Below are 25,113 nucleotides of genomic sequence, written 5' to 3' on the forward strand. Positions count from 1 at the left end.
TTGCAAACTACCTCCCTAATGCCAACTCCCTTTCTCTCCAAAGTCCTTGATGTGTTGTCATCTCCAAATCCGTGCCTGTCTTTAGCTCCATTTTTTAATCCTTCCAGTCAGGTTTCCACCTCTACCACGGTACCAAAACAGTTCTTATCAAAGTCACAGATGTGACAAGGATAAATTATCTCACCTTGTCCTTTTCGGTCTGTCTGCAGCCTTTGTTACAGACGACCATACCATACTCTTCTAAAACCTCTCCACTGTCATCCAGCTCAGTGAGACTGCTCTCCCCTGGCTTCATTCTTAGCTAAGAATATTGCTTGCAATGGCTTTTCTTCCCAATCCTTGGCCTCTGTATTTCTCATCTATAAGGTGTCCCTCAGACATCATCCAAAAGCACAGCTTTAGCTTTCACATGTAAGCTGATGACATCTAGCCCTCCTTCACCACCATTACTCTCAACTCTTCCATTGTTGCTAAATTATCAAACTGCTCATCTGACCTCCAGGACTGACGGAACAGAAATTTCCACAAATTTTACATTGGGAAGACTGACGCCATTGTTTTTGGTTCCCACTCCAAACTCTGTCCCTAGCTACTGACTTCATCCTTCTCACCGGCAAGTTTGTGAAATACATCAGTCTGTTCGCAACCTCAACCCAGAGATGAGCTTCTGAGCACATATCCATGCCATCACTAAGACTGCCTACCGTCTGTCTCGGCTCATCTTCTACTGAAATCCCATTTATGCCTGTTACCTCTAGACTTGACTATTCCAAAGTACTCTAGGCTGATCTCCCACATTCTACCCTCCGTAAACTTGAAGTCATCCAAAATGCTGCTGCTTGTGTCTTTACGCACACCAAGTCCTATTCACCCATCACCCCTGTAAAGACTGACTTACACTGGCTCCCAATGAAACAATGTCTTGATTTTTAAATTCTCATCTTTTGTTTTCAAACTGCTACATGACCTCCTAACTCCCTATCTCTATAATGTCCTCCAGTTCCACAACTGAATTGTCTGCACATTCTGCCCTTTTCAGCATTCTTGATTTTAAATCATTCCATCATTGGCAGCTGCACCTTCAATTACCCAGGACAAAAGCTCTGGAATTCCACTTCCTACACCTTTCTGCCTTGTTTTCCTCTTAAGGTAATTTTTAAAAACTATCTTTGACCAAGGCTCTGGTCATCTGACCTGATATCTCCTTAGGTATCATTGTCATGCTTTGTTTTATAATACTCCTGTGAAGCTCCTTGGGATGTATAATTACATGAAAGGCACTAAAGTTGTTGTTGATGATTATACTACAGAAAGCCCCTTTTTTTGGGATTTAAAAAATTTTATACCACCAATTATTACAAAAGATGCAATCATACCTATTCCAGCTTGACCAACTATCCATGAAAGTCGAATGAAAAGCATCACACCCCATATATTCAACATACATCGTACCTAGAATACAAAATGTTTAATTAACTTCAAAACTAAATTATGGTTTCCAAACAACTATGTTGAAGAAAAACCTAGAAGGTAGCACTCTTGGAACAAAGAACTTCACCACCTACCAACTGCATTAGAAAAAACTTTAGCGAATCATATCCCTTCCCATAGATAGGGACTATTTTGGACCTCTGCTTGCATTTAAAACTGCACTACTTAAGATGCAAATGAAATGTAACCTTTTTCTTAATTAAGCAGCCACTCTAAGCTTTCCAACTTCTTTAACCTTCAATCATGTTTCTAGTATAGCACATGAAAAATTGCCACAAGTAAAGTATGATACATTTTGAAAGAAATTCTACTGAAGCATGGAACCATACAATGTCAAGGTGGATAAATAACTGGTCATTAAGTTGAGGAATGTGGGTACTTAATCTGATCACTAAATGTAAATTTACACTGCATGTTTTGCATCAGTACTAAACAATTTCAGTTTAGCAACAACCGCCAATAAACTGCCAATGTAAATTCAGGCTCATGGCTAAACTTTGGTCCAGAGGTAAGACGACGAACTCTGGAAGGAATAGGTTAACACCACTTCTGTTTCTATAAGGAATGTAAGCGCACATCAGGATGCAATAATGGGTTTCAGTGCATGGCATTTAGCAATGAACTAAGTTTAATCAGATTCATGTTAACATAATGCAACTGTACCTTTGGAAGCTGTACCTTTTTTCTAAATATACAAATACACACAACTCTCACTTGTGTGTTTTAAAACTGAGCTCACAGATTAAAAATAACAAAATAAAGCTAACCTACTTAACTATTCCCACTTTCTAAATAAAAAATACTTAAATTATTTGGAATACAGTTCAATTTCTTTTTATTTTACCATTTTGCTACAAATGAGCATGCTACAGATTCAGCAACATTTCCTTACCAGCACACCCTTGACCCATCCAAATCTCACTAGTTCATCCTTATTTTCTGGAGGCTTTCTTCCTTCTTCATGTGCACCATCGCCATTAGCAACACCATCCACAGTGCCAGGAACAGATACGATGTCCTAAAATAAAATTAATATCTAGCTAAATATTTTATCCCATTAGAAGAGTGTTAGGAAGGAAACTTTGATCTACTATTGAAGAAATACTTAACTTGAGACATATCTTGCATTCCATCAATTTAAAAAGCTTACTTTAAGAAATTAGGAATTATAATATTTTTCCCTAACTACTTTTTAATGAATATTAATTAGGCGAATTGAAGCACCAATGGACAAAGGCTTCATCTTTTGTGACACTAATGTCTCAAGTTCAATTCAGAAAGGGAGAGGTGGGTTAGAGGGTTGGGGTGGTTGCAAGAAGTCAACTAAGGATCCCCAACTTCTGGAAAGAACATATATGGACACTAACAAAGGAATTGCCTTCATTTCCCTCCACAGACTTTGTTCCCTTGCTACTGACTCCATCCATCTCCTGGGCAACCATCTGAGGCTGAACTCCCAGAACAAAAAAAACAGTAAAAACTGGGAAATAAGAGTACTGGTCCAAACTGTTTTTTCCTTCCAGCTAGACAGTGGTCAAACTTGACAACATACTTGACCAACGATAAGATTCCAACCACAAATCCACTCTGTCACCAAGGCCACCTATTTCAACCTCTGCAATACCCAGCTTTACCCTGGTCTCAAATCACCTGCCACTGAAACCCTCTTCCATGCCTTTTGTTATATCTACGCTAGACTTCTTCAACACCCTCTTGGCCAACCTCTCATCTTCCACCCTCCATAAAATTAAAGGACATCCAAACACTGTGCAAGCTAAGATATGAGCAGCAAAGTCCTGTTCATCCATCACTTCTGTGATTGCTGTAAAATACATGGCTCTCCATTAAGCAACACCTCAAAATGTCAAAATTCTCATCCTTCCTTTCAAATCCCACTATGGTCTCAAACCACCCTAATCTCCTCCAGCCCAACAACCCTAACTCTGGCTGCTTGCACATTCCAATTTTAATCGGTCCACCATTGACAGCTGTACTTTCAGCTGTCTGGGTCCTAAATCCTTCCACTCCTCTACCAAACCTTCTTCAAGATGCTGCTTAAAATCTGCCTCTTTGATCAAGCTTTTGCTCATCTGCCCCTTAGTATCTCGGTGTTAAATTTTGTTTGGTAGTCCTCCTGCAAAGCGCCTTGCGACATCTTATTACATTGAAGGCACTATATAAATGCAAGTTGTCGTCATCCAGATTCCTTGATCAAAGAACTAGCCAAAATCTGAATATTATAATTTAAAATTATACCTGGAAGTCTATTCTAAGAACTAGCTGCTCTCCAAGTGAAGAGGTTTTTCACATCTAATAGTTTGAATCCACGATCCCTTTGAATTAACATTTATACCTCACACGTTTCAGACATTTTTCGCCTGCTCAATGTCTCCAGAAGCCAACCTTCACTCACTCAAAATGTAATCTGTTCACTGTTAACAGAAACAAAAAGGACTTCCATTGCATCTCTCATTACTTCAGTAAAACATTTAATATTAGTCACACGAGACCCATTGTAACAAACTAAACCACTGAATATATTTAAAATAAACACAGAAGATGCTGGAAATACTCAGCAAGTCAGGCAGCATCTGTTGAAAGATAAAACAGTTAACCTTTTTAGGTCAATGACCTATAGTCAGAACTGGATTAACTTAACTGCACCCCCCACCCTTTTTAATGTCCAACCACTAACATTTTCTGTGTGGTCCTTCCCTCATCATTGGCCCTACTGAATAACTCTTAAAATTGCAACAGTGTCCCTAAAGAATCTTAAAGCCCAGGAGGTCATTCAGCCTGTGTCAGCAATTTGAAAGAGCTGTCCAATTTGGTCTCACTCCAGCACTTTTCCCCCATAACCTTGCAAATCATTCCTCTTCAAGTACATTTCCAACTGCCTTTTGAAAGTTCCTACAGAATCTGCCTCTACCACTTTCAAATAGTGGATTCTCGATGTTAACAACTGACTATGTGAAAATTAATTTCCTCATTTTCCCTCTAGTTCTCTTGTCAACTATTTTAAATCTGCAGCTTCTAGTTAGCAATTCCCCACTACAGAAAAGTTTCTCCCTTGTTACTATATCAAAAACCCTCAATTGCAAATATTTCTCTCCTATATTTCCATTTTTTAAGAACAATCGCAGTTTCTCCAAACTCTCCAGATATCTGAAGTTCCTCATCCCTGCTATCTAGTCTCTCCAAGATCTTGACACCTTCAAGCATCATACCCAGAACTGCACACAACACTCCACTGAGACCCAACCAGCGATACATAAAGATTGATATTTTTCTTGATTTGGTATTCAATGACCCTATTTACAAAGCCAAGTATCCAAATGCTTTCTCACTGACCTTGTCAACTTTTCCTGCCATCTTAAGAGATCTGTGAATGTGCACTCCCAGGCCCCTTTATGGATGTGCACTCATTCCATACACCTCCGCAAAAAAAATTATGCTACTCCTCTCCATGTTTTTCTCCCAAAGTGCATTATTTCATACTTATCAGTATTTAATTACATCTGCTGTGTCTGCCCAGTCTATATCCTCCTGAATTGTGATGTGATCTCTCCCATTATTTACTGTTTCCAAATTTTGCATCACAGTAGCATCCTCAATATTACACAGTATTATCATTGAAAGGTACATACACATGATTGCTGAAGAGCAGTCCCAGAGAGAGGGGATTAGGGGAATTATAAAGCACTTACAACTTGCATTCCAGTGCCCCAAAAGACATGTGTAACCAGCAGTGATCACTATGCACTCCTGCTCCCTAAGACCTGAAAATTGATCTTTTCCTAAAAGAAATATAAAATGTAGAACATTGTACTCGCATTCTAACTGAATTTGTCCAGCATGTTTTGGGACCCAAATGATTATGGGTTGCCCACTGTTATGTGGAAAATTTAATTGTCACATCAGTTTCACACATTCAACATCTGCTTCTGTTAAAGCAACTGTAAATGTGTACAGTATGTTTAATGGAATGTATTGTCAAGCTGTGCAAATACCTTCATAACTTTAAAAACCCTTCTCCTCAATCTTCTCTGCTCCAACAGAAATAGTCCCAGTTTTTATATCTTGTATATTAATCTTTCATCCTTGGTAGCATGATGAATCTATAGTGTATGCTCTAAATGGCTTCAATGACCTTTGTGCAGTTCAAATGTCCTCTTGAAGATAAACTGCAGATTTCCCCTTTCTTCTCTCTACTACTACAACAATGATATGCTACAGAAAGGGCCTTGTGTCTCCTAAAGGGACTCAGTTTACTAGAATGGGACAGGGTATGGGGGGTGGGGGAACTAAGACAGAAGATTCATCTGGCGAACAATTCAGTGACCAGTCCTCAAAAGAAACATCAACAGCTGTCCATTGCTACAACATACCTATAGCATTTCATTCTAGGAGTGGAGAGAAGGGCATCAGAAAATATTCCACTCCAAGAGGCTACTACGATGAAAATTTAAAATTATTTTCCAACGCTTGCAGATCATCTTTCAGAATAGGTAAACAGCCAATCTTCACGGTGCTGATTACAGCAGTTCCAGGACACACATACTCTTATGGATGGCACATGCACCAAAGCAGATGGCAGGGCTGTTGTCAGGGTTATATTTAAGTGGTTGTTTTCTAAGTGACTATATATTTTAATCAGAGCTGGGGGAGTACTTCAAATAGAAATTACAGTACCTGAACATCCTTTAAAGACTTGCATTTATATACAGGTTACTACCTTTTACCACCCGAGAATATCCCAAAGCATTTTACATTAATAGGGAAAAAACAACACACTTGCCCACACACAATAATACAATCATGACCAGTTAATTTGTTGCAATGGTGTTGGTTGAGGTATAAATACATTCAGGGCACTTTCCCTGCTCTTCTTCAAAATAGCACCAAAAGCTTGTTATTACCTACTAGAGGAGCCTTAGTTCAATGTCTTATCTGAAAGACAGCATCTGACAGTACAGCACTCCCTCAGTACTACACTGAGGATGTCAGCCTTGACTTTGTGCTTCTCTGGAGTGAGATGCGAACCCACAAAGCTTGTGACTCTGAGGCCAGAGTGGCACCAACTGAGCCAGAACCAGTGCACCATCAGGAAGGCAGCCTGAGGCTTGGAGATCAAATGTTAAAAACGGCAGGTCCCTTATAAGGCAAAGCCTCGCTGTCCTGAGTGCAAACACTAACATTCCCACCAGTACAGTGGGTGAAACTCGCCCTCACCCTCTTTAAGTCTTCGTGAAGATCTGCCAGGGAGGGTCTGCTGATCTTGACGCCGCTGAAGCTGCCGGTGTTGCGGTAGAAGTCAATCCTGGGCACCCTGTCCACGGTGTTGTGCCCAAAGGTCTTCAGGTAGGAGTTGCCGAGGGTGTCGTACGAGTGGAAGATGCTGTCGGATCGGAGGGAGTCCCCCCGGTTCTGGAAGCCGAACTCGAAGTGCTGGAGCCGGCTCACCCCGTCCTCAACGCCGGCGAAGGGAGACGGGGCGTACTCGGGCGGCTCGTCCACCAGCCTCACATGGAAACGGCTGCAGGGGGTGCCGGCCTCGTCCTCCCCGCCCGTGAAGCTCGGGTTAAAATCTCTCTCCATCGCCGCCCCACCCCCACCCCCACCCCCACCCACACCCAGGGACGAGGGAGCAAGATGGCGCCTGGGCCTGGCGTCGCCCCTAGCAACCGCCTCCGGTCCCCGACACTCTCGCTTTCCGCTGGCCGAGGCCCCTCCGGATCCACCCCCCAACGATATTATCGTTGAGTTATTCTGTAGTAGTATAACTATTAGTATCTATCCTTCGCAAACCACGTCCTTCAACCGCTTCCAACAGCTAATCCACGCCCCCGCGCCCTTTCCCGCTCATTTTATAAGCGCCAATCCTAATTCGCGCATGCGCGTCAGCCCGCGCCCACTGATTGGCTGAGAGCGCCCTGGGCTGCAGCTTCTATTCATTTTTTTTAAATTCCTACCGCGGGAGGTGGGCATCCCTGGCCAGGTCAGCATTTGCTGCCAGTGCCTCATTGCCTTTTGAACTCGCCCGATTGTTTGTCCCTCTTCCGCGGCTACGTTCGCGGCCGGATGTCCCTGGAGAGGGAGCACGCGGTGTCTGCTGGCACTCTCGAGGCCTTCCGTGCCCGGTGGGCACCACGGGGACTGGGGTGTTTTGTTGACCCCTTTAATCACATTTTGGTTTGAAGTTGTAAGTTTCCTTTAAATTTTGTCTTTAGTTTTACAGCTGACCTGAATTAGGGGCTGTGCTTGATTTGACCTCATTTTGTTGATTTGGTTTAATTGGTTTAACCTGAAAGATTATTGCCTTTTGAACGGCGTGGCATGCTAATCCATTTCAGAGGGCATTTAAAGAGTCAACCACATGGCACAGTGGGTCTGGAGTCACATGTAGGCCAGACCAGGTAAGGGCAGCAGATTTCCTTCCCCCCAGGACATTAGTGAACCAGATGGGATTTTACCACAATGGATCATTTTCCCATGGCACTGTTTACAGAGACTCCCTGCCAATTCCAGATTTTTACTGCATAGCATCCCCATTCAAATGCTTTCATATATACAAACTGTGTCTATTTGCAAGCTCCATGGGATCATACAGTACAGTAGGAGCCCATTCGGCCCACTGTCTGTGTGCTGGTCCTTTGTAAGAGCTATCCCACCGTCCCAGTCCCCAACAACTCCAACCCTCCCCCATTCTCCTGTCAATGTTTCATTTCGAGAATTTATGCAACCTCCTTTTGCAAGTTACTGTTGAATCTGCTTCCACCTTTGAGGCAAAGCAATCCGAATCACAACAATTAAACGTTACTTTGAAAGACTAAGCTCAACTGTACAAGAGTTTTAATCCTTTTCGAAAGTGCTATACAAACAATCTTTAATTATCCCTCTCCCGCCACAAATGCTGTGAGTTTGTAATCCGAGAGCCACTAATCTAAATGTGATTTATTTTACTGACACATTTCGCCATCCCCGGCTGAAATAATGAGACATTACTTCTTTTGGTTTGGAGCAACACCAGTTACAACCAAAGGATCAAATCGAAAAAGGGTTCTCGTTTTGTCTTGTCTGTGTACACATGGCACATTGAAATACTAGGTTTATCTTTCTTTCGAAAGATGACATGTTAAATTCCTTCGTAACTTCAGACGCCTGTGCATTCACTCATTTGAGTGGTATTGCAACTTAACCACTCATTCTAAAATTAAGATCCATTGTATTTGACAACTCTAATACAGTTTGTTTAATATCTTTAGCCAGAACAGATATTTGAATTTAAGACGTACAATAAATTATGTTTCACCACCTAAGGAACTTGAGCGCTCCCGTTAAATTTTTTTATTCAGGGGCACCTGCTGATGTGAGTGTCGTTAACACTTCTGCCTCTGATATTTGACACCTGATGCAGGAAGAAAAAACAGTTGGTTACGGTTTTCTAAAGTAGATACATAGTAACTTTCAAAAAGGGGGTTGCCTCTTCCCAGTGCGAAATGTAAAGCCTCGTAGATCTAGAACAACAAGGAATTGAAATGTTTGCTTTTCGACCAGGAGATTCCGTGAAGGGACACATAATTCAGCTGGGAGATATAAACTGCGCTGTTTTTGTTGAGGAAATCCAAGGTCGTTCCACATCTCATCAATCCATGCACACAATCCTCAGTGGTTTGTAAATCCGAGTGCATAATCAGCAAGGAAGTATACAAAGAATCGTCTGATTAAATTCAAAATTCCCTGACAACTCCACAGTGTGTTCACTAAAACTGTTCAAGTCTCAAATGACCGTGGGCTAATTCGCACTGGCCAGTTCAAACCAAACTTCAGACATCCGCTTCCACTAAATGATACCGTTCCTCAACCACACCTGGAGCTCGGGAATGTGATCCCAGTTAGACCTGAATTAATGTTGTGAGAAATGTAAAGTGTCAGCCAATTACATACAAAACAATGAATATGTGTATACAAGCTGCTGTTATTTTCAAAACTACACCTGCTTCCCAAGAGGCGCTTGTATTGTTTTCTCTCAGTTTGTCAATTTTATTGTGTCAATACATATTTATTTAAAAAAAGAAAAGCCAAACTCCATTTTAATAGCGGGAAGCCTGTGCTGAATGGTTTCTTTCAGCCGACTGGAGCACCCCGAGAGTGGCTGCCTCGCCGCTCAAAGATATCATTTAAGTTGCAACTATATTATTAATCTTCTCCGCAAGTTTTGGAAGATCTTCTCCCGTGTTTGTGGAGGAATGTTCGGCGAAACTGTATTGGAGATCCCAAAGGAATGGCGAAATAGCATCAAATATCATCAAAACTTGTGGTTTATAAACCGAGTGAGAACTGGGTCGCAAGACACAATATAGACCAGGGGCAGATATAATAATGTAATGTAATACTATAACCTGTGGATAATTAGACGGGGTTTTATTGAGAAAGTCCTGTTGAAAAATAGCGTTGGAGTGCAGTTTAGCAAAATTATTGGGAGAGGGGGCAGTGAAAAACATAGAGGAATTTTAGCAGAAAGGGTTTTTTTTGCAAGAATATACTTTATTCGTAAAATATCTGAAAGGACATTACAAAGTGGCCTTGCTAAAAGTGCAATAATATTCAACTTTTCCACATAGATCATGTCGCCCCCTGAGGAATTTTAGCGGAAAGTTGAAACTTGAATGAATTGGAACAACTCGGATGGATTCTGAAAAGTTAAAAATCACAGAACGTTGTTAGTAACATGTTACTAAACCGATAGAGAGGGAGAGAGAGAGATGACGACTCAATGTTAAACCCATATTCAATTTTCTTCTCTATTTATTCCACTGTATATTTAAATTAACACTTTTGTGCATCATTCACTTGGCTTTTATTTGTACAACCCGCCGTTTTCCAGTGACTATGATAGCAACAATGCCAGGACAATGTTGCTGTGTAATAGCAACTGCTAGAAAATGTTAATTAATATCCCCAGAAATTAGACAACCTTCAAACGCTGAGCACTTTACTCTGAAATTCCTCCTCCTCTTTTAGCGAAAGGTTTGAAATAAAGCTAGCTAGGGGAGCTTGTCAGGCCAATGTGCTCGACTGTTCTATTCTGATCAGCTATTTTATCGCCTTATTATTTGCAGCCTCAAAGAATGTGAAGAAAAAGAATTCAACGCTTTGATTTTCTTTTTTAAAATGTGCAGCCCCCCACCCCCCTCACGGGTACTGTTATTTCAGCTCCCTGCAAAGATTTAACATTGTAATCATTGTTTATTTACATCTAATCAGGAAGTGAATTTCAGTGGGTGAACACGTCTCTTTCCCATTGTGGCTGAATACCTGGAATGTCATGAGGTGGGAAGGGCGATACAGAAGTCAAGTCACGAGCTCACAGTTCCTCCGGCGATTTCACTCAAATGGTACGGTATGAACTTGACATACAAGTTTAAGTTTCACACACATGCGATTCTTCCAAACTTTACCCCCATGACCCCTACCTTGTTCTGTGAGTTCTGGCAATTCCAAAACGATATAATTAACGACGAGCCCCAATCACTTCAACTCCAGTGAATTACATTTTGAAATAAAACATAAGAAAACATTTTTTTCCAAAAATATACTTTATTCACAACATTTGTTAAAGTACATTACGAAACATTTCAACTTGAAAATTACAGAAAGTGCAATAAAATTCGACTTGTCTCCACACAGCATTTTCCACCCCTAGATGCCTCTGTATAATATTGCAATTCTCTTGATATTTACAATATATATTCCATGTCTGGCATACAGCCTGACAAATATATATATTTTTAAAAAGACCAATGCAAACTGCTGACTCCAGCATTCATCCCTCACTCACTTTCTGAATATATTGATACTCTTGGAGTGTCAGGGACTGTGTGGATTTGTCCAACTACATCAAATCACTCTCTGACCTCACTGTCTCAATTTCTGGTGATAGACTATCCACCAATATTCATTACAAGCCCACCGACTTCCACAGCTACCTTGACTACAGCTCCTTACACCCTGCTTCCTGTAAGGGCTCCAACCCATTCACCCAGTTTCTTCGCCTCTATCACATTTGTTCCGATTTTCCAAAACGGCACTTCTGACATGTCTTCCTTTTTCCTTAATCAAAGGCTGCCCGTCACCCCCCCCCCCCCACCCCCCAACCCCCCGTGGTTGACAGGGCCCTCAGCTGACCCATTTCCCATGCCTCTGCCCTCACACCTTTCGCTCCCTCCCAGAACCATGATAGGGTCGCCCCAGTCCTCATTTTTCACCCCACCAGCCTCCACATTCAAAGGATCATCCTCCGCCATTTCTGCAAATTCCAGCATGAATCCACCACCAAACACGTCTTCCCTTCACCCCGCCCCACCCCCCGTCGACATTCCATAGGGACCATCCCCTCTGTGACACCCTGGCCCACTCCTCCATCACCCCCAACTCCTCATCCCCTTCCCACTGCACCTTCCCATGCAATTGCAGAAGGTGCAACACCTGCCCCTTTACCTTCTTCCTCCTTACTATCCAAGCTCCCTTTCAGGTAAAGCAGCGCTTCACTTGCACCTCCTTCAATTTGGTCTAGTATATTCGTTGCTCCAATGTGGTCAAAGCAGAGTACACTGGGGACACTAAACACAGACTGGGTGACGACTTTGAAGCAAGCATGACCCAGACCTTCCTGTCGCTTGCCATTTTAACACACCACCCTGCTCTCATGCCCACATGTCCGTCCTTGGCCTGCTGCAATGTTCCCCACCCCTCCCCCCCACAACAAACACTAGATCATCTGCCCACGACAGCATGACTGCACGCTGACATGTTTCACAGCAGCATGTAAAAGGTGTACATTTGGTGGGCTGCATTTTGAGGGGAGCTTGGAGCTGAGTGCACAGTAACGTTGTGGAGCACTTGCAAGGGATGCCTGTTGGACTTCAAGGTTGACGTATGTTGGGTGGGGGCCAAAAGGCTGCCCTGCGATTGAACACAGACACAGCAGAGGTAACGCACAAGCACATGCAGGTTGTGGGGGGAGGGGGGGACGTCGGGGAGGGAAGCAGCCACGCATTAGGGACATCTTATATAAAGTGACCAATACTCTGCAGCTGAGACAGTTCAGGCACTGCCACATTGATATGATTGGAGTCGGACTTCTAGCTTTGCCCACTCAAGCAACGCAGAGGCATCAAAGTGCCACCAAGTGCTTCAGAACTTTTCGTCAATTAACTTTCCTTGAAGTGTGGTCACGGTTCTCGTGAAGGAAAGGCAGCAGCCAATTTGCACACAGCAAGTTCCCACATACAAATGAGTTAATAACCAGGTAAGCTGTTTTCAAGATGTTGGTTGGGAGATAAATATTGTTGGCACTCCAGGGAGAGCTCCACTGCCAAAGAGTCTTTTATGTCTGCCCAATGGATCTTGGATTAATGGGCGGAATCGTCTGTGCCAACTGGTGTTGGATGTGTTTGGTGGTGTGAGTGGACAATATGGTGAGAAGGCCAAAAGTCGAGCACAGGCTGCAAACTAATGAGTGTTTTAGTGGGCTGCAGAACAGTTGGACGACTGGGCATGTGTACAGTTTCCTTGCTAAAGCTGACCATGGAGCAGTCACTGGTGGAGGTGCTCACAGCCCCTTGCAATGTAATTACCCCCGTTTGGACCAGTCTCCCCCATGGTTCAAGCTCACAGTGCAGCCTTGCAATGCGGGTTAGGAGAATGCCTACCCCTGAGCTGAGAGCACAGTATGCTGTCTAGTGGGCAAAGCTGCTGCCATTGGTCGGGTAGAGTGGGGCGGAAGTGGGTAAGGCTTCAGACAGCCATACAATGCACTAATCTCTGGCCATCCTATTGGTAGTCAGCACTCTCCAGGATGCGTTAAGGGGCCTTCAGACTTAGCCAAGAGAGGTTCTTAGTCCACCCATGCTAACCCATCATCTTGCAGGAAGAGTACATCAGGATCATGCAGCCTGGTGAACTAGCTGTATGCCTGATGGCCTACAGAGAGTGAAGACAACGGAGAAGACAGTGATGAAAGCACCTGCTTGCACAAAGGGAGGAGCAGCACCACCTGGAAGAAAGAGCAGCTGGGCTCCCGCACATGCTACCGAAGACCCACAGCGAGCCATCGCTGTTCGGTGTCTAGCTAGACCCTGTGTCTATGGACGCTGCCTTTCATCCCTACAGATGACCGAGAACCAGTGTTGCTGAAGACTGCACATGTCTAGGGAACTGTTCGGTCACATCTTCCAGCACTGCAGCATTTGGTGCCCTGTGGACATGAAAGGAATCCACTGCCGGTGTCCGTGAAAGTGACTGCGGCACTCAATTTCTACACCAGTGGCTCCTTTCTGGGCTCCACAAGTGACCTCTGTGGGATTTCACAAGCCTCCACCCACAAATACATCCATGAAGTCATGGATGCCATCTTTGCGTGGGCACACAGCTTTGTGCATTTTGTCCTGGACCAGGACAGCCAGGATGCAAAAGCGTCTGAATTTACCCAGATCTCGGGTTTCCAACAGGTGCAGGGTACCTTCGACTGCATTCCACGCAGCACTTAGATCTTTGTCACAACATGCAGTGGACTGTGTCAATCACTTGGAATTCCAGTCGCTGAATGTGCAACTGGTGTCCGACCATCAGAAAACTCTCTGCACAGTTTCCAGGGAACGTGCACAACTCCTACATTCTCAGTTAGTCACAGGTCCCTGACATCTTCCAGGGTCCATGGAGGCTATCCCAAACATCGTTAAAATACACTCATAATTAGTGACAGAGAAAGTTAGACAATGGCAGAGAGGTGATCAGGGAGGGCAAAGGTGAAACAGAGCAATGGATGGACACGGATTCAGATCCACAGTAAAGGAGCCCACACAAGCCCCAGAGCCATGGAACCTCTCAGAGAACAGAGTACAGGATTAAAAGCTGTAAACTGGAGATGAATGATCAAGGATACTCAACTCCGAAACAATTTCAGTTTTTAAATTTATAGTCTCCTGCTGGAGCCTGCAGCTGGAAAGGTAACAGGAGCATTGTGTAGGACATGAGTGTCCTTGAGAGAGTGCAGAGGAGATTTACCAACATGGTTCGAAGAATGAGGGACGTTAGCTGTATGGTTAGGTTGGTGAAACTGGGGTTGTTCCCCTTGGAGCAAAGTAGATTGAGGGGAGATTTGATAGAGGGGGACAAGGGCTACCCACAGAGGCCGTGGCTGATGACGCCTATGCGGTGGCCTCAGACTCCAGCAGAGCGACGGTTTAACGAGGCTCATGCTGCAACTCGCAACTTGGTGGAGCAAACCATCGGGAGGCTGAAAATGAGGTTCCGGTGCTTGAACCGGTCTGATGGAGCCCTGCAATATAGTCCACAGAGGGTGTCATGCATGGTCACTGTCTGATTCGCCCTTTACAACCTAGCGCTGCAATAGGGAGAGGAGCTGGCTGAGGAGGAGATGGAGAGCTGGAGGTCTCCTCCAATGAGGAGGATGTCGACAGTGATGAGGGTGAGGAGGTCCTCGAAGGTCACTTTGACGGTGATGAGGCCCTTGCACTGACCAGATGAGGCAGGCACACTCGGGAGGCCCTCATAGCTGCTTGATTTGTGGAGGATGATGACGACATGCAGTGAAGAGACACCATAGATCCTCACATTGCATCAGTGAATGTTTGACTCCAGTCTGGCTTATGGCAGCGCACATACCCTCTGTGAGAATGATCCTGTCATGGGGACACAGTGGAGGCCCTAAAAGCCGCTCAATTGCAGGAGGACGATGATAACATGCAGTGAGGATGCTCCATAGACCTTCACACAGCCTCTGAGAATGTCTGACTCCTGTTTGGCTGAGGGCAGCTCACTTGCACTCTGTGATCATGTCATAGAGACGCAGCCATGAAACTTTAAAAGCATCTGATCCTTTGTCCACCTTCAGCACCTGAGCCCCTTAGAAGCACAGCATCACTGGTCACTGATGCTGAAGAGATGAGGGCCAGCCCCACCTTAAAGGTGCTGAGAGCACACAGAGAGAATGAGGGAACTCTGTGACACCTGCCCACAACATTCTGGCAGCAATGACCAGCATCATCGAGGTGCAGGCAGCAGTAATGTGTCCAGGGAGTGTGAGGCCGGACCATCACTTTTGTCTGAAGGCTGCACAAAGCACAGGGAAGAGGCCCTGGACTGAGACACCTGCCTTTATCTTGTACAGAAAGCTTTCACATCTGAGTGACATGAACACTGCTGATCAGAACAAGGAGCCACAGGCAGGGAGACATTCTTGGGAGTTTATTAACAAAAGTGAACAGTAAGTGATTAGCACCCACGTGCAGGCTGTGCCAAGTGGTTATGGTACTGGGTTTGTAACCCCAAAATCAAGAGTTCAAATCTCACAATGGCAAACTATGAAACAATGTAACTTCATCTGAAACAGATGGAAACGGGTTTGTACTCGAAAGAGTTACATCTTGCTAACCCTGCCGCTGTATTTTGGTGCTCCCTAGGCATCCATAGCTGAGGTGGAGGCAGCCTGCTGTCTGTGATGACCTTGACCGGCATCCACTGGAGGGCTGAGACCTGGAGGGCCCCGGCCTACTTTCAGTGTCCTGCTCTCTGGCAGTGGCACCCTCCTTGGCCAGTGGAGCTGGAGCTGCTAAGGTCACAGGAAGAGGGGATTCGGATGGGCTGGACACTCCCAGAAATCACCTGGATGGATGGCCCCGGAAGGTGCGGGGGTGGGGGGGCTGGGGGGTGGAGGTTACACCTGCTGATCCACCTCCCTTGCTGACTCCTTGAGGAGAAGGGGCAGCTGGAGTGAGATCGGGCTATCCCACATCCCTCTTGTGTACACAATGTTAGAGGCCAACTATGGCCTCAGCAATGGAGTTCAGCTCGCACAGCAGCGCAAGAGCGACATCCTGGACAATGGTCTCCATGAAGACTGACATCCTAACAGTGTTGACCTGAGTGCATTGGCATGCTGGCACTATCACCTAAGCTTGAAGACTGATAGACTCCTCCACCGTGCCTTGCAATCTGAGGAGTGCAGCGGACATCCCTTCCTGATGTTCCCGAGCTTGCCTTTGCAGCTGCAGCAGCTGTGACATGACCGAGTCTAGAGGCTCATCAGCTGACTTGGACTCAGCAAGTTTCTGGCCTCCAGCAGTTCCCCGAGTGCCCTGCCTCCCCCTGCTGTGGATCAGAAAGTGCAATGTGCTCACCAGATTGTGATCCTGAGGCTACTCTAAAGCTAGGTCCCACCGAGGTGTGTGTCTCTACGCTGGGGGAGGGTGTGGGTGAGCGCTGTGATGGGAATTCAGGGAGGGTTTCAGCAGATTCCTCATCTGAGCCTCCGTGGGGGTTTGATTGGAGCCCTGGGTCTTGGACCCTCTTGGCTGTTTCCCAGATGTACCTGCAAAATCAAGGGGAGGTAATTAGTGTATGACAGGGGCTTGTGAAACAGGACACATCACTCACAGCATGGTTATCTGATGGATTTTGCACTGCTGGATTTTCACTTTGTAGAGCACTGCCAACCTCACCGTCAGCACAGGAACAGTTCAGATCCTCGCTGGCCAGCTGGATGGCTCTGTCTTCCGTGGGGACAGTGTTTTCAGACAGTTCTCCACCAGTCTGCGACCACTCTCTCTTGTTATCTGCCAGCTCGTCCTGCATGAATGGAGATGGAGAGGGTATAAGCAGGATGCCTGTCAGGCCAGTGTATGCCCGGCATGTGTGGGTGCTGAGTGGTCCCATGGATGGGCTGAAGACAATGAAGGTGTGTGTGAGAGAGAGAGTGAATGGTGATGTACCTTGAACCGGCAGTGAGTGAGATCCCTGTGGATGTGTGATGGGTTTGTGAGTGTGTGAGTTGAGAGTGATGAGAAGAGTGACTTACCCTGGGGGAACGGAGGAGATCATCCAACCTCTTGCAGCACTGGGTGGCTGCCTCTTTTGCAGGTTGTTGGCATTGACCGCTGCTGCCACCGCCTCCCAAGCCGGATTAGTGACGTTGCCCATCCTGCAGCCAGAGCAGGGGTAGAGGACATCATGGCGGGCCACCACTGCGTCCAAAATGTGCTCGAGAGATGCATTATTGAACCGGGGGGGCTGCAGTCTTTTTGCCTTTCAGGGTCATGTCTTCATGGCAGCAGTGGTGGGCTGGAAGAACTGAGAGTGTGTGCGCATGGCTAGCACTTTCAATATGGAGCCCAGCATGATGGAGCAGTGAGGTGATGGCATGACGGGCAAATGAGAGCCTGCTCGCCATGGAAATGGTGTGTTTACCGGGAACGCATAATTAACGCGGCGGGTTTGGGACGATACGGTGTGAAAAGCCGCCATTGCGGCCGGCAGGTGAAACATCACTTTACCGCCTGCTTCCGCACTTAGTGCAAACCTGGGACGATTCCATCCAATGTCTCATCTGAAAGAAGACTCTCCTGGCACTGCACTGAAATGTCAGCCGAGAGTATACATTCCAGTCTCTGGAATTGAACTTGAACCTGGACCCTTCTGACTCAGAAACAAGAGGTGTTATCACTGAACCATGGCTGATACCCAATGAGGAGTCCAAGCCAGGCCAGCCTTGCTTCAGTTTCCATGCTTGATTTTGGTATTATTTGAATTTGCATGCAACGCAGGGTCAGGCAGCAGAAATATGGACTCAATGGAGGAGTTTTCACATATTCCCTTCTCTAGTTAAAAGTTCCAATTCTGGGTTTATGATGCAACTTTGGAGCAATACTGCTTTGCACTGCTATCAAAGCTGTCATGTAAATGCACCCCTCAATGGATGTTTGAGTTACCTGAAGGATTATCATGGACTCCCCGGCACTCTACATTAACAATGATCTTTAATATACAGCAGGTAACCTCTGCAGACCTTAATCTGTCTCAAAAAGGGCCATCAGCTTTTCATATGGCCCTAGCCTCAAAGATTCCCTCATCATCACGGCAAAATCCTGGAATTCTGCATCTACCACACTCTGGAAGTAGCTGTAGCACACAGGCCGTAGTGCTTTAAGATGAACACTCACCACATTCAAGGGCAATTAGAGAGAGTCACACCCTAAGAGTGGATTTTTTAAAATTCAGAGCAACAGGGAGAAGATTGGAAAGACAGGGAAAATGCTGTTCATGACAGATATTGATAGATTTTGGGCTACTAATGACATCAAAGGCATAGTGGGGAGAATGGAATCGAGGTAATTGATCAGTTGTGATCTGTTTGAGTGGTGGAGCAGGCTCAATGGGCTGAATGGCCTGTTCCTATGTTCATATCTGAGTTTATTGAACTAAGTTTGAGTACCATTTTCCTATAACTCAATCTTTAAATTAAAACAAAACTGGAAATAATGTCAACCCTTCTATGTTTCATAGTGACAACACAGTACTGCTCGCAACAAGCATTTCTCGTTTCTGAGATAGACCCACATTGTCTAATATATCAACTGGTGTAATGTTCAGCACTAGTGGATCTCCCCAGGCATTGAACAAAAGATGGAGCTGTGTATGACCGGACCCCTCTCCTTAAGGTCATATGGTTAAATTGCTGTCACTTGGCACATCCTAAGATTAATTAGAGACCAATTCTAATTAGGAACAATATAAGGTTAGAGGATAATTGATCTACAGCAGTTTGTAACACCCTTACTCATCCCCAAGGACAGAAAAAGAACCAAGAAATGACAGGTGGTCATTTTCTTTACCTTTCTAAAGACTGATTTGTAACAGAAGGCATTTTGCACATGAGGTGTTTAAACTCACACGAGAACAGGGAAAAGTGCAATTAAGGGAGACGTCAATAGCTATAAAGTTAGCCAGAAAAGCGCTGGAGAAGAAGTTGATCTGTCATTGTGTCATTAATTGCAAAGATATTTTCAGCCCCATCTAAGGACAATATAGGTCATGAAAGGATATTATGAGACAGCTTCACACTGATTCTCAAGTTATGGCAGAGCTGCTAAATTAATATCTTGCATAAATCCATACCCCTGTAAATCAGGTTTATGTATGAGATGAGAGGTACTCAGCATTAAACATCCTTATTAACATTAAAATTGATAGGTTAGCAAAATTCAAAATTGTTAGGGCTCAAGGACTGGACCATCTCTTCTTCAGAGTCACATTGGACATTAACTCTGTTTCTTTCTCCACTGATGCTGTCAGACCTGCTGAGTTTTTCCAGCACTTTGTGTTCTTATTTCAGATCTCCAGCATCTGCAGGATTTTGCTTTTGTATTAAACTTAGAGGTAAAGTGATAGAAGTCTATAAACTAAAAGGTTGGATATTGTTCCTATTGATAAGTTATTCCAGTTTAACAGATGGGAAAGGACCAGGGGACATGAGTTTAAACTATGTAAGGGTATAAACAGAATGAATGGTGGTAGTTCTTCTTTTCCCAGTGAATAGTGAGTCTCTGGAATATGTCACCAGCCTGTATAGCGGGTGATGACTCTCTACATCATCTTCAGGAAGAAGGGAATGATTCTTCACTGGAGCAGAGATAGCATCATATAGATGGTAAGTGTCATTGCAGATAATACATGGTCCTTGTGATCTGGACTGCTTTTGATTGGCTGCTGGAGAGGAATTTTTTGTATTAATATCTTTGTTTACTTTCCTCTCTCCCAGGAGATGTTATGGCTGCATTAGGTAAGGGAGGCTGTATTTAACTATGATGATCTGACCATCATTGTATGGAAGCTCTGGTAAACCAACTGTTTTGATCCTGCCCATCAATTTTGTATGTTTGCAGTCTAAAGCGTGACGCTCAATGGACATAATTGGAAAATCATGGAAAACCCACCGGTGATTTCTTTATATTCCCTGTGGCAGAATTCTTTTGGAAAACCATCTCTCTCCCGACTTCTGAAAAGCGGAAAGACTTTTCTAACTCAGTCTAAATTTGAACTCAAGTTCAAAAGATATATTTGGTAAAAATAATTAATTCAGCATCTAATTACCAAAATCAAAGTCAAATTTCGCACAAGATCCAATTCGAGTTGTCAGACCTCCCGAGTTTATCCTGCAGAGTCTAGGAATTGATTATTAATCCCCAGGACACCTACTGAAAGTAACCCTGGAGGAAAATCACATTAACAGTACACGGGCAGAACTTTCCTGTTGGCATCTGAGGGTGGGCCCCACATGTCCGCACATAAGATGATGCGCAGTGACATCGGGCGAGCGTCCTGACGCCATCGCAATATTTCGCCGGGCGGGCGGGTGATGATGTCCGACACGCGCCCGCCATTAATTAACGGGCCACTTAAGGCTCTCGAGGCACCAATCGACGCTGATTTTTCAGCACCCGTGCAATCTTCAGGTCGGCGCATGGGCACAACGGGCAGGCGGGTAGGAGACATTTGTATAAACCTCATCCACGAGGGGGGTATAAGAGGGTTCACTGGGGTCGTGAGTGTGCTCTGTCAAGTATTGATTTTTGAAAGTTACTGATGCTTGTCTGTGTGATCTGCAATACTTCAAAACACATCCCAGCTGCCTTTTCTGGACTCACAACTTTCAGGTCAGCACTCTGCAGTGAGGAATCTTTTCTGGGCCTGCAGGTTTCAGGAAGCCTTCCCTTAGCCTGGGAATGGGAGCTGAACTCTCCACTGGAGGCACCTCCTCTGAGGAGGAAGGGAGGGCTAGAAGGGGGAGGAGGCCAGGAGTGCACATTCAGCCTCCAGGGGAGCCACCTTTGGGAAGACAGGTGCAGGCACAAGAGGGGCAGGGCCAAGAGGTAGTCCAAGGCGGAAGGGGCCACAGAAGAAGCTGCTATCCTCTGCCAGGGTTTACAGGCAGCAAAGCAGCTACCTCAATATGACTGAGGTGCAGTGCTAAGGAGGCTTTGTCTCTCAAGGGAGATAGTCAACTCTATCTGTCAGATGATTGGGCCTGAGATTTCCCCTAACTGTGTGGATGGACACCCCATGCCAATGGCTCTAAGGGTCACAGCTGCCCTCAACTTCTATGCCTCTGGCTTCTTCCAGGGCTCGGAGGGTGATACTTGCAATGTCTCCCAATCAGCTGTCCACACTTGTGTCAAGCAGGTTACAGACACTCTGTTCAGATGGGCATTGACCTTCATCCACTTCCGCTGGGTCCAGGCAAGCCAGACACAGTGAGCCAGAGGCTTTGCAGCCATTGCTGGCTTTCCCTGTGTCCAGGGTGCTATAGACTGTACACATGTGGCCATCAAGGCGCCAGCAGGTGAGCCCGGTGCCTTCGTCAACAGGAAGAGCTTCCACTCCATGAATGTGCAGATAGTGTGTGATCACAGGATGCTGATTCTACAAGTCTGTGCAAGGTACCCAGGCAGCTCCCACGACACCTACATCCTCAGACACTCCCAGGTGCCGGGGCTCTTCAGTGCTCCAGCCCGACTGGATGATTGGCTGCTGGGTGACAAGGGCTATCCCCTCAGAAGGTGGCTCATGACGCCTCTCCCCATCCAAGAACAGAAGCTGAGCAGCGGTACAATAGGAGCCACGGCACCACAAGGGCTGTGGTGGAGAGAACCATCCGTCTTCTCAAGATGCGCTTCCAATGCCTGGACCACTCAGGGGGCGCATCCCAGTACCCCCCAGATCGTGTCTCAGTGATACTGGTTGAATGCTGCGCTCTCCACAATCTTGCGCTGGAAAGGGGCGACACAGTGGACGATGAAGATGTTGGTGCAGTGGCTGCGGCTGCACATGATGAGTCCGAGGATGAGCAGGCACAGGGAAATGCTGAGGGGGTAGACGCTGACCCAGGTGTACTCCAGGGAGGCAGGGACACCCGGGAGGCTTTAATCCAATGACCCTTCAGCTAGCACACCACAGATGGACCACCAGGAAAAGCCTGGGCTGTAGGCTCGATACTCGACAGCTAAGTGCAAAATCTGCCTGGTTAGGAACATTAACTAAGGTCCTTGTTAATAAAGCTGAATGCCCAACAAAGCACTCATTACATTTTTGGTAACCATACACATGCAGAAGAAAAGAGGCACCCTCATCCGTGGTGACATATCTGAATTTAATATGTTAAGCAAACCAACTTATTCCAAAAAAAGACAATAGTGTTACAAATCAAAACAAATCATAAAGACCTCATCTCGGGCCAACAAAAAAGCACCAGTGATAAACCCGTGATGTGCCTAAGGTTCCTTATGTTTACGTTCTGGGTGCTACATCTTGGTGCTGCCCCATCGCTGGGAGTGACTTCTGGACCAGCTGCTGACTCTGCTGTCCTGTTGGCCTTGATGACCTTGGCGGTCGTCCTCTGGCCAGTGAAGCCTGTGCTGGCCCTGCCTGGGAGGGAGTGGCCAGTTCCACAGCTGGCATCTCCTCATTCGCCGCGGCCTCAACAGATACAACAGTCACTGGCAGAGGGGCGGAGGAGCTGCTGCCCTCATCCAGAGTGCCCTGAGAGGTGCCCGCGGAGATGCCAGGCAGCTGCTGCACTGACATGAGGTCCCTTTGGACCTTCCTGCTCACCATGGATGGATGGGCACCGAGCTGGGAAACTTGGTGTCAGACCATCTCCCATACTGGCACTGACCAGCTGAGGTCATTGCCGATGTGAGAGCTTGCTGGTCTGAGCACATCCCCAGGAAGCCCTGATGGGTCTCCTGGAGTAGCCTCTCCATGAGAGTCACCAGTCTCTCCATGGAGAACACATGGTGCTCGGTCATGAGACTTATTGCTTCGGCGATCGTCCGTGTAGACTCCTCCAAGTGACACCAAGCCAAGCATAGCCTCATGTATCTCCCCCAGATGCTCTCGCACACCCGGCCGCATTTCCTGTGCCTGCTGTGTCACGGATGACTCCAGAGGCCCATCATCAGGCACCAACTGAGCATGTGCCTGGTCCCCTGCAGTCCTCCAACTGCTGATGCCATAGGCACTCTTTGTCTCTGCCAGCTCCTTCAACGACTGTGAAGTGCCCTCACCACTGTGCCCTGGGACACTAGCCGATGTTCGAATTCCCACTGAGGTGCTAGTATCTGCGCTGGTGCCTGCCTGGCAGAGATGGTGTGACGTTGGTGAGACATCAGGGCCCTCAGCTGTGAGAGGGAGTCTCTGCTGCTCCTCTTCCCAGCCCTGCTCCGATGATGCTGAAAGGAAGAACAAGGACATTGAATCAGTTAACATGGAGACAATGACAAAATACATCCCTGTTCCCCAGATCATTATGCGCTCATCCTTCCATAGCCAATGGTCAAGCCATGTTGCAAAATTAAATCAATTAACATTCAGCAGTGTTGGGAGAACAATGCTGACCTCACTGCTGGGCGAACATACCTGGCCGTGGCACCCCAGCCTCACCGACACCAGTGGACCCGGGCACACGGCGCCTCTCTAAATCCGGGGCCTCCTGCTCAAACCGGCTGAGAATGGTCATCGTCAGTCCTCACAAGCGCTGCAGCATTATGTGCATTCTTCTCCTGAAAATGAGAGAAGAGCATTGATTAGTGCAAATTGCACATGGATTCTCGTCACGCACGGCCCACCCCAACCAGAGTGGGACATACCAGGCCTCCAGTGCCTCCTCACCCCGCTGCTGCTGAACACTCACACAAAGGTGCTAGGGGCCTGCTCCCACCCCCTCCCCCCTCCCCCCCATCCCATAACCCCCCTTGGCCACATACTGCCTACGTCACATTAGGCACCACACGGTCTATCCTTCCATAGCAAGGAGGCACAAGCATGTGGAGCGCAGAGGGCAGCAAATGGTTGAAGCTCCCCTCCCAGCATCTCATCACCCTGATCTGGACATGTCCTGCAGTTCCAGCACTGTGCCTGGGTGCTGCTCCTTCAGGCTGTCCCCAAACCAGTCACATGGGACTCAGTGTAACACAAGCTGCGGGGGCAAAACCCATCTCTTCACCACCCTCTCAGGCTGACCTCAGCATGGGCAATATCTGCTGGCCCACCCAGCAAAGGACACAGGCCGTCAATGATTCAATGCAGTCCCTACACTCAGACTTGGGGGCGGGGGGCAGATGGTGGGGGGTGCAGAGGGGGCAGTGAGGGCAGCAGGGGGAGTAAGTTTACTTGCTGGGTTAAGTGACCAATGCCAACATTGTCCTCACCCTTCCTGAGTGCAACAAGTCGTTGAAGCGTTTGCGACACTGGACCCAGGTGTCCAGTCGTGGGAGCTCACCACCTCCGCCACCTCCTCCCAGGCACATTTCGCCATGTGGGGGGGGGCCCTTCTCCTCCCAGCCTGGGGAACCAGCACCTCCCACCGTGCTGCCACCTCTTTGCCACAGTCATCCGAAAAGCGAGGGGCACAGTGGCGCCCCGCCCTACCCTCTGGACCAGCCTGCGCATCAGGAGCCCTCTGGTGAGCCCTTCCACTTGCCATTGTGAGCAGCCTTGTGAAGGCTGCCAGCGCTTCATATAAACAGGCCGCCGGGTCGCAATTGGACATTGCACTCCCTCTGGGGCCCGCCCACTCCCACTATCCTCGGGGGTCACGCATTACGCTGGGCAGGCCTTGATTGGCCCATCTGTGTAAAATGGCGGCGTGGACCTGATCGTGGGCGGCCAACCAGAAAATTCAGCTCTTTGAATGAATCTACCCTATGAAGTGAGAGATCTTGGCGTACAAGTACACGGGTCCCTGAAGGCAGCAGTTCAGGTAGA

The 25,113-nt window shown here is 46.6% G+C and overlaps 1 protein-coding gene across 2 annotated transcripts in view; it reads right to left on the reverse strand.

Annotated features, from left to right (window-relative positions):
- Positions 1–1,452, reverse strand: part of slc12a1 (solute carrier family 12 member 1) — a 126,114-nt gene extending 124,662 nt beyond the window's left edge. For both annotated transcript variants that reach the window (XM_041178415.1, XM_041178414.1), the window contains exon 1: positions 1,377–1,452. In XM_041178415.1, coding sequence (XP_041034349.1) covers positions 1,377–1,443 — 67 coding nt within the window. In that variant the 5' untranslated portion in view covers positions 1,444–1,452. The remainder of the gene's footprint in view (positions 1–1,376) is intronic.
- Positions 1,453–25,113: the final 23,661 nt, after the last annotated feature.

This window comes from Carcharodon carcharias, chromosome 32, assembly GCF_017639515.1.
Source record: "Carcharodon carcharias isolate sCarCar2 chromosome 32, sCarCar2.pri, whole genome shotgun sequence".
In the NCBI taxonomy this organism is placed as follows: domain Eukaryota; kingdom Metazoa; phylum Chordata; class Chondrichthyes; order Lamniformes; family Lamnidae; genus Carcharodon; species Carcharodon carcharias.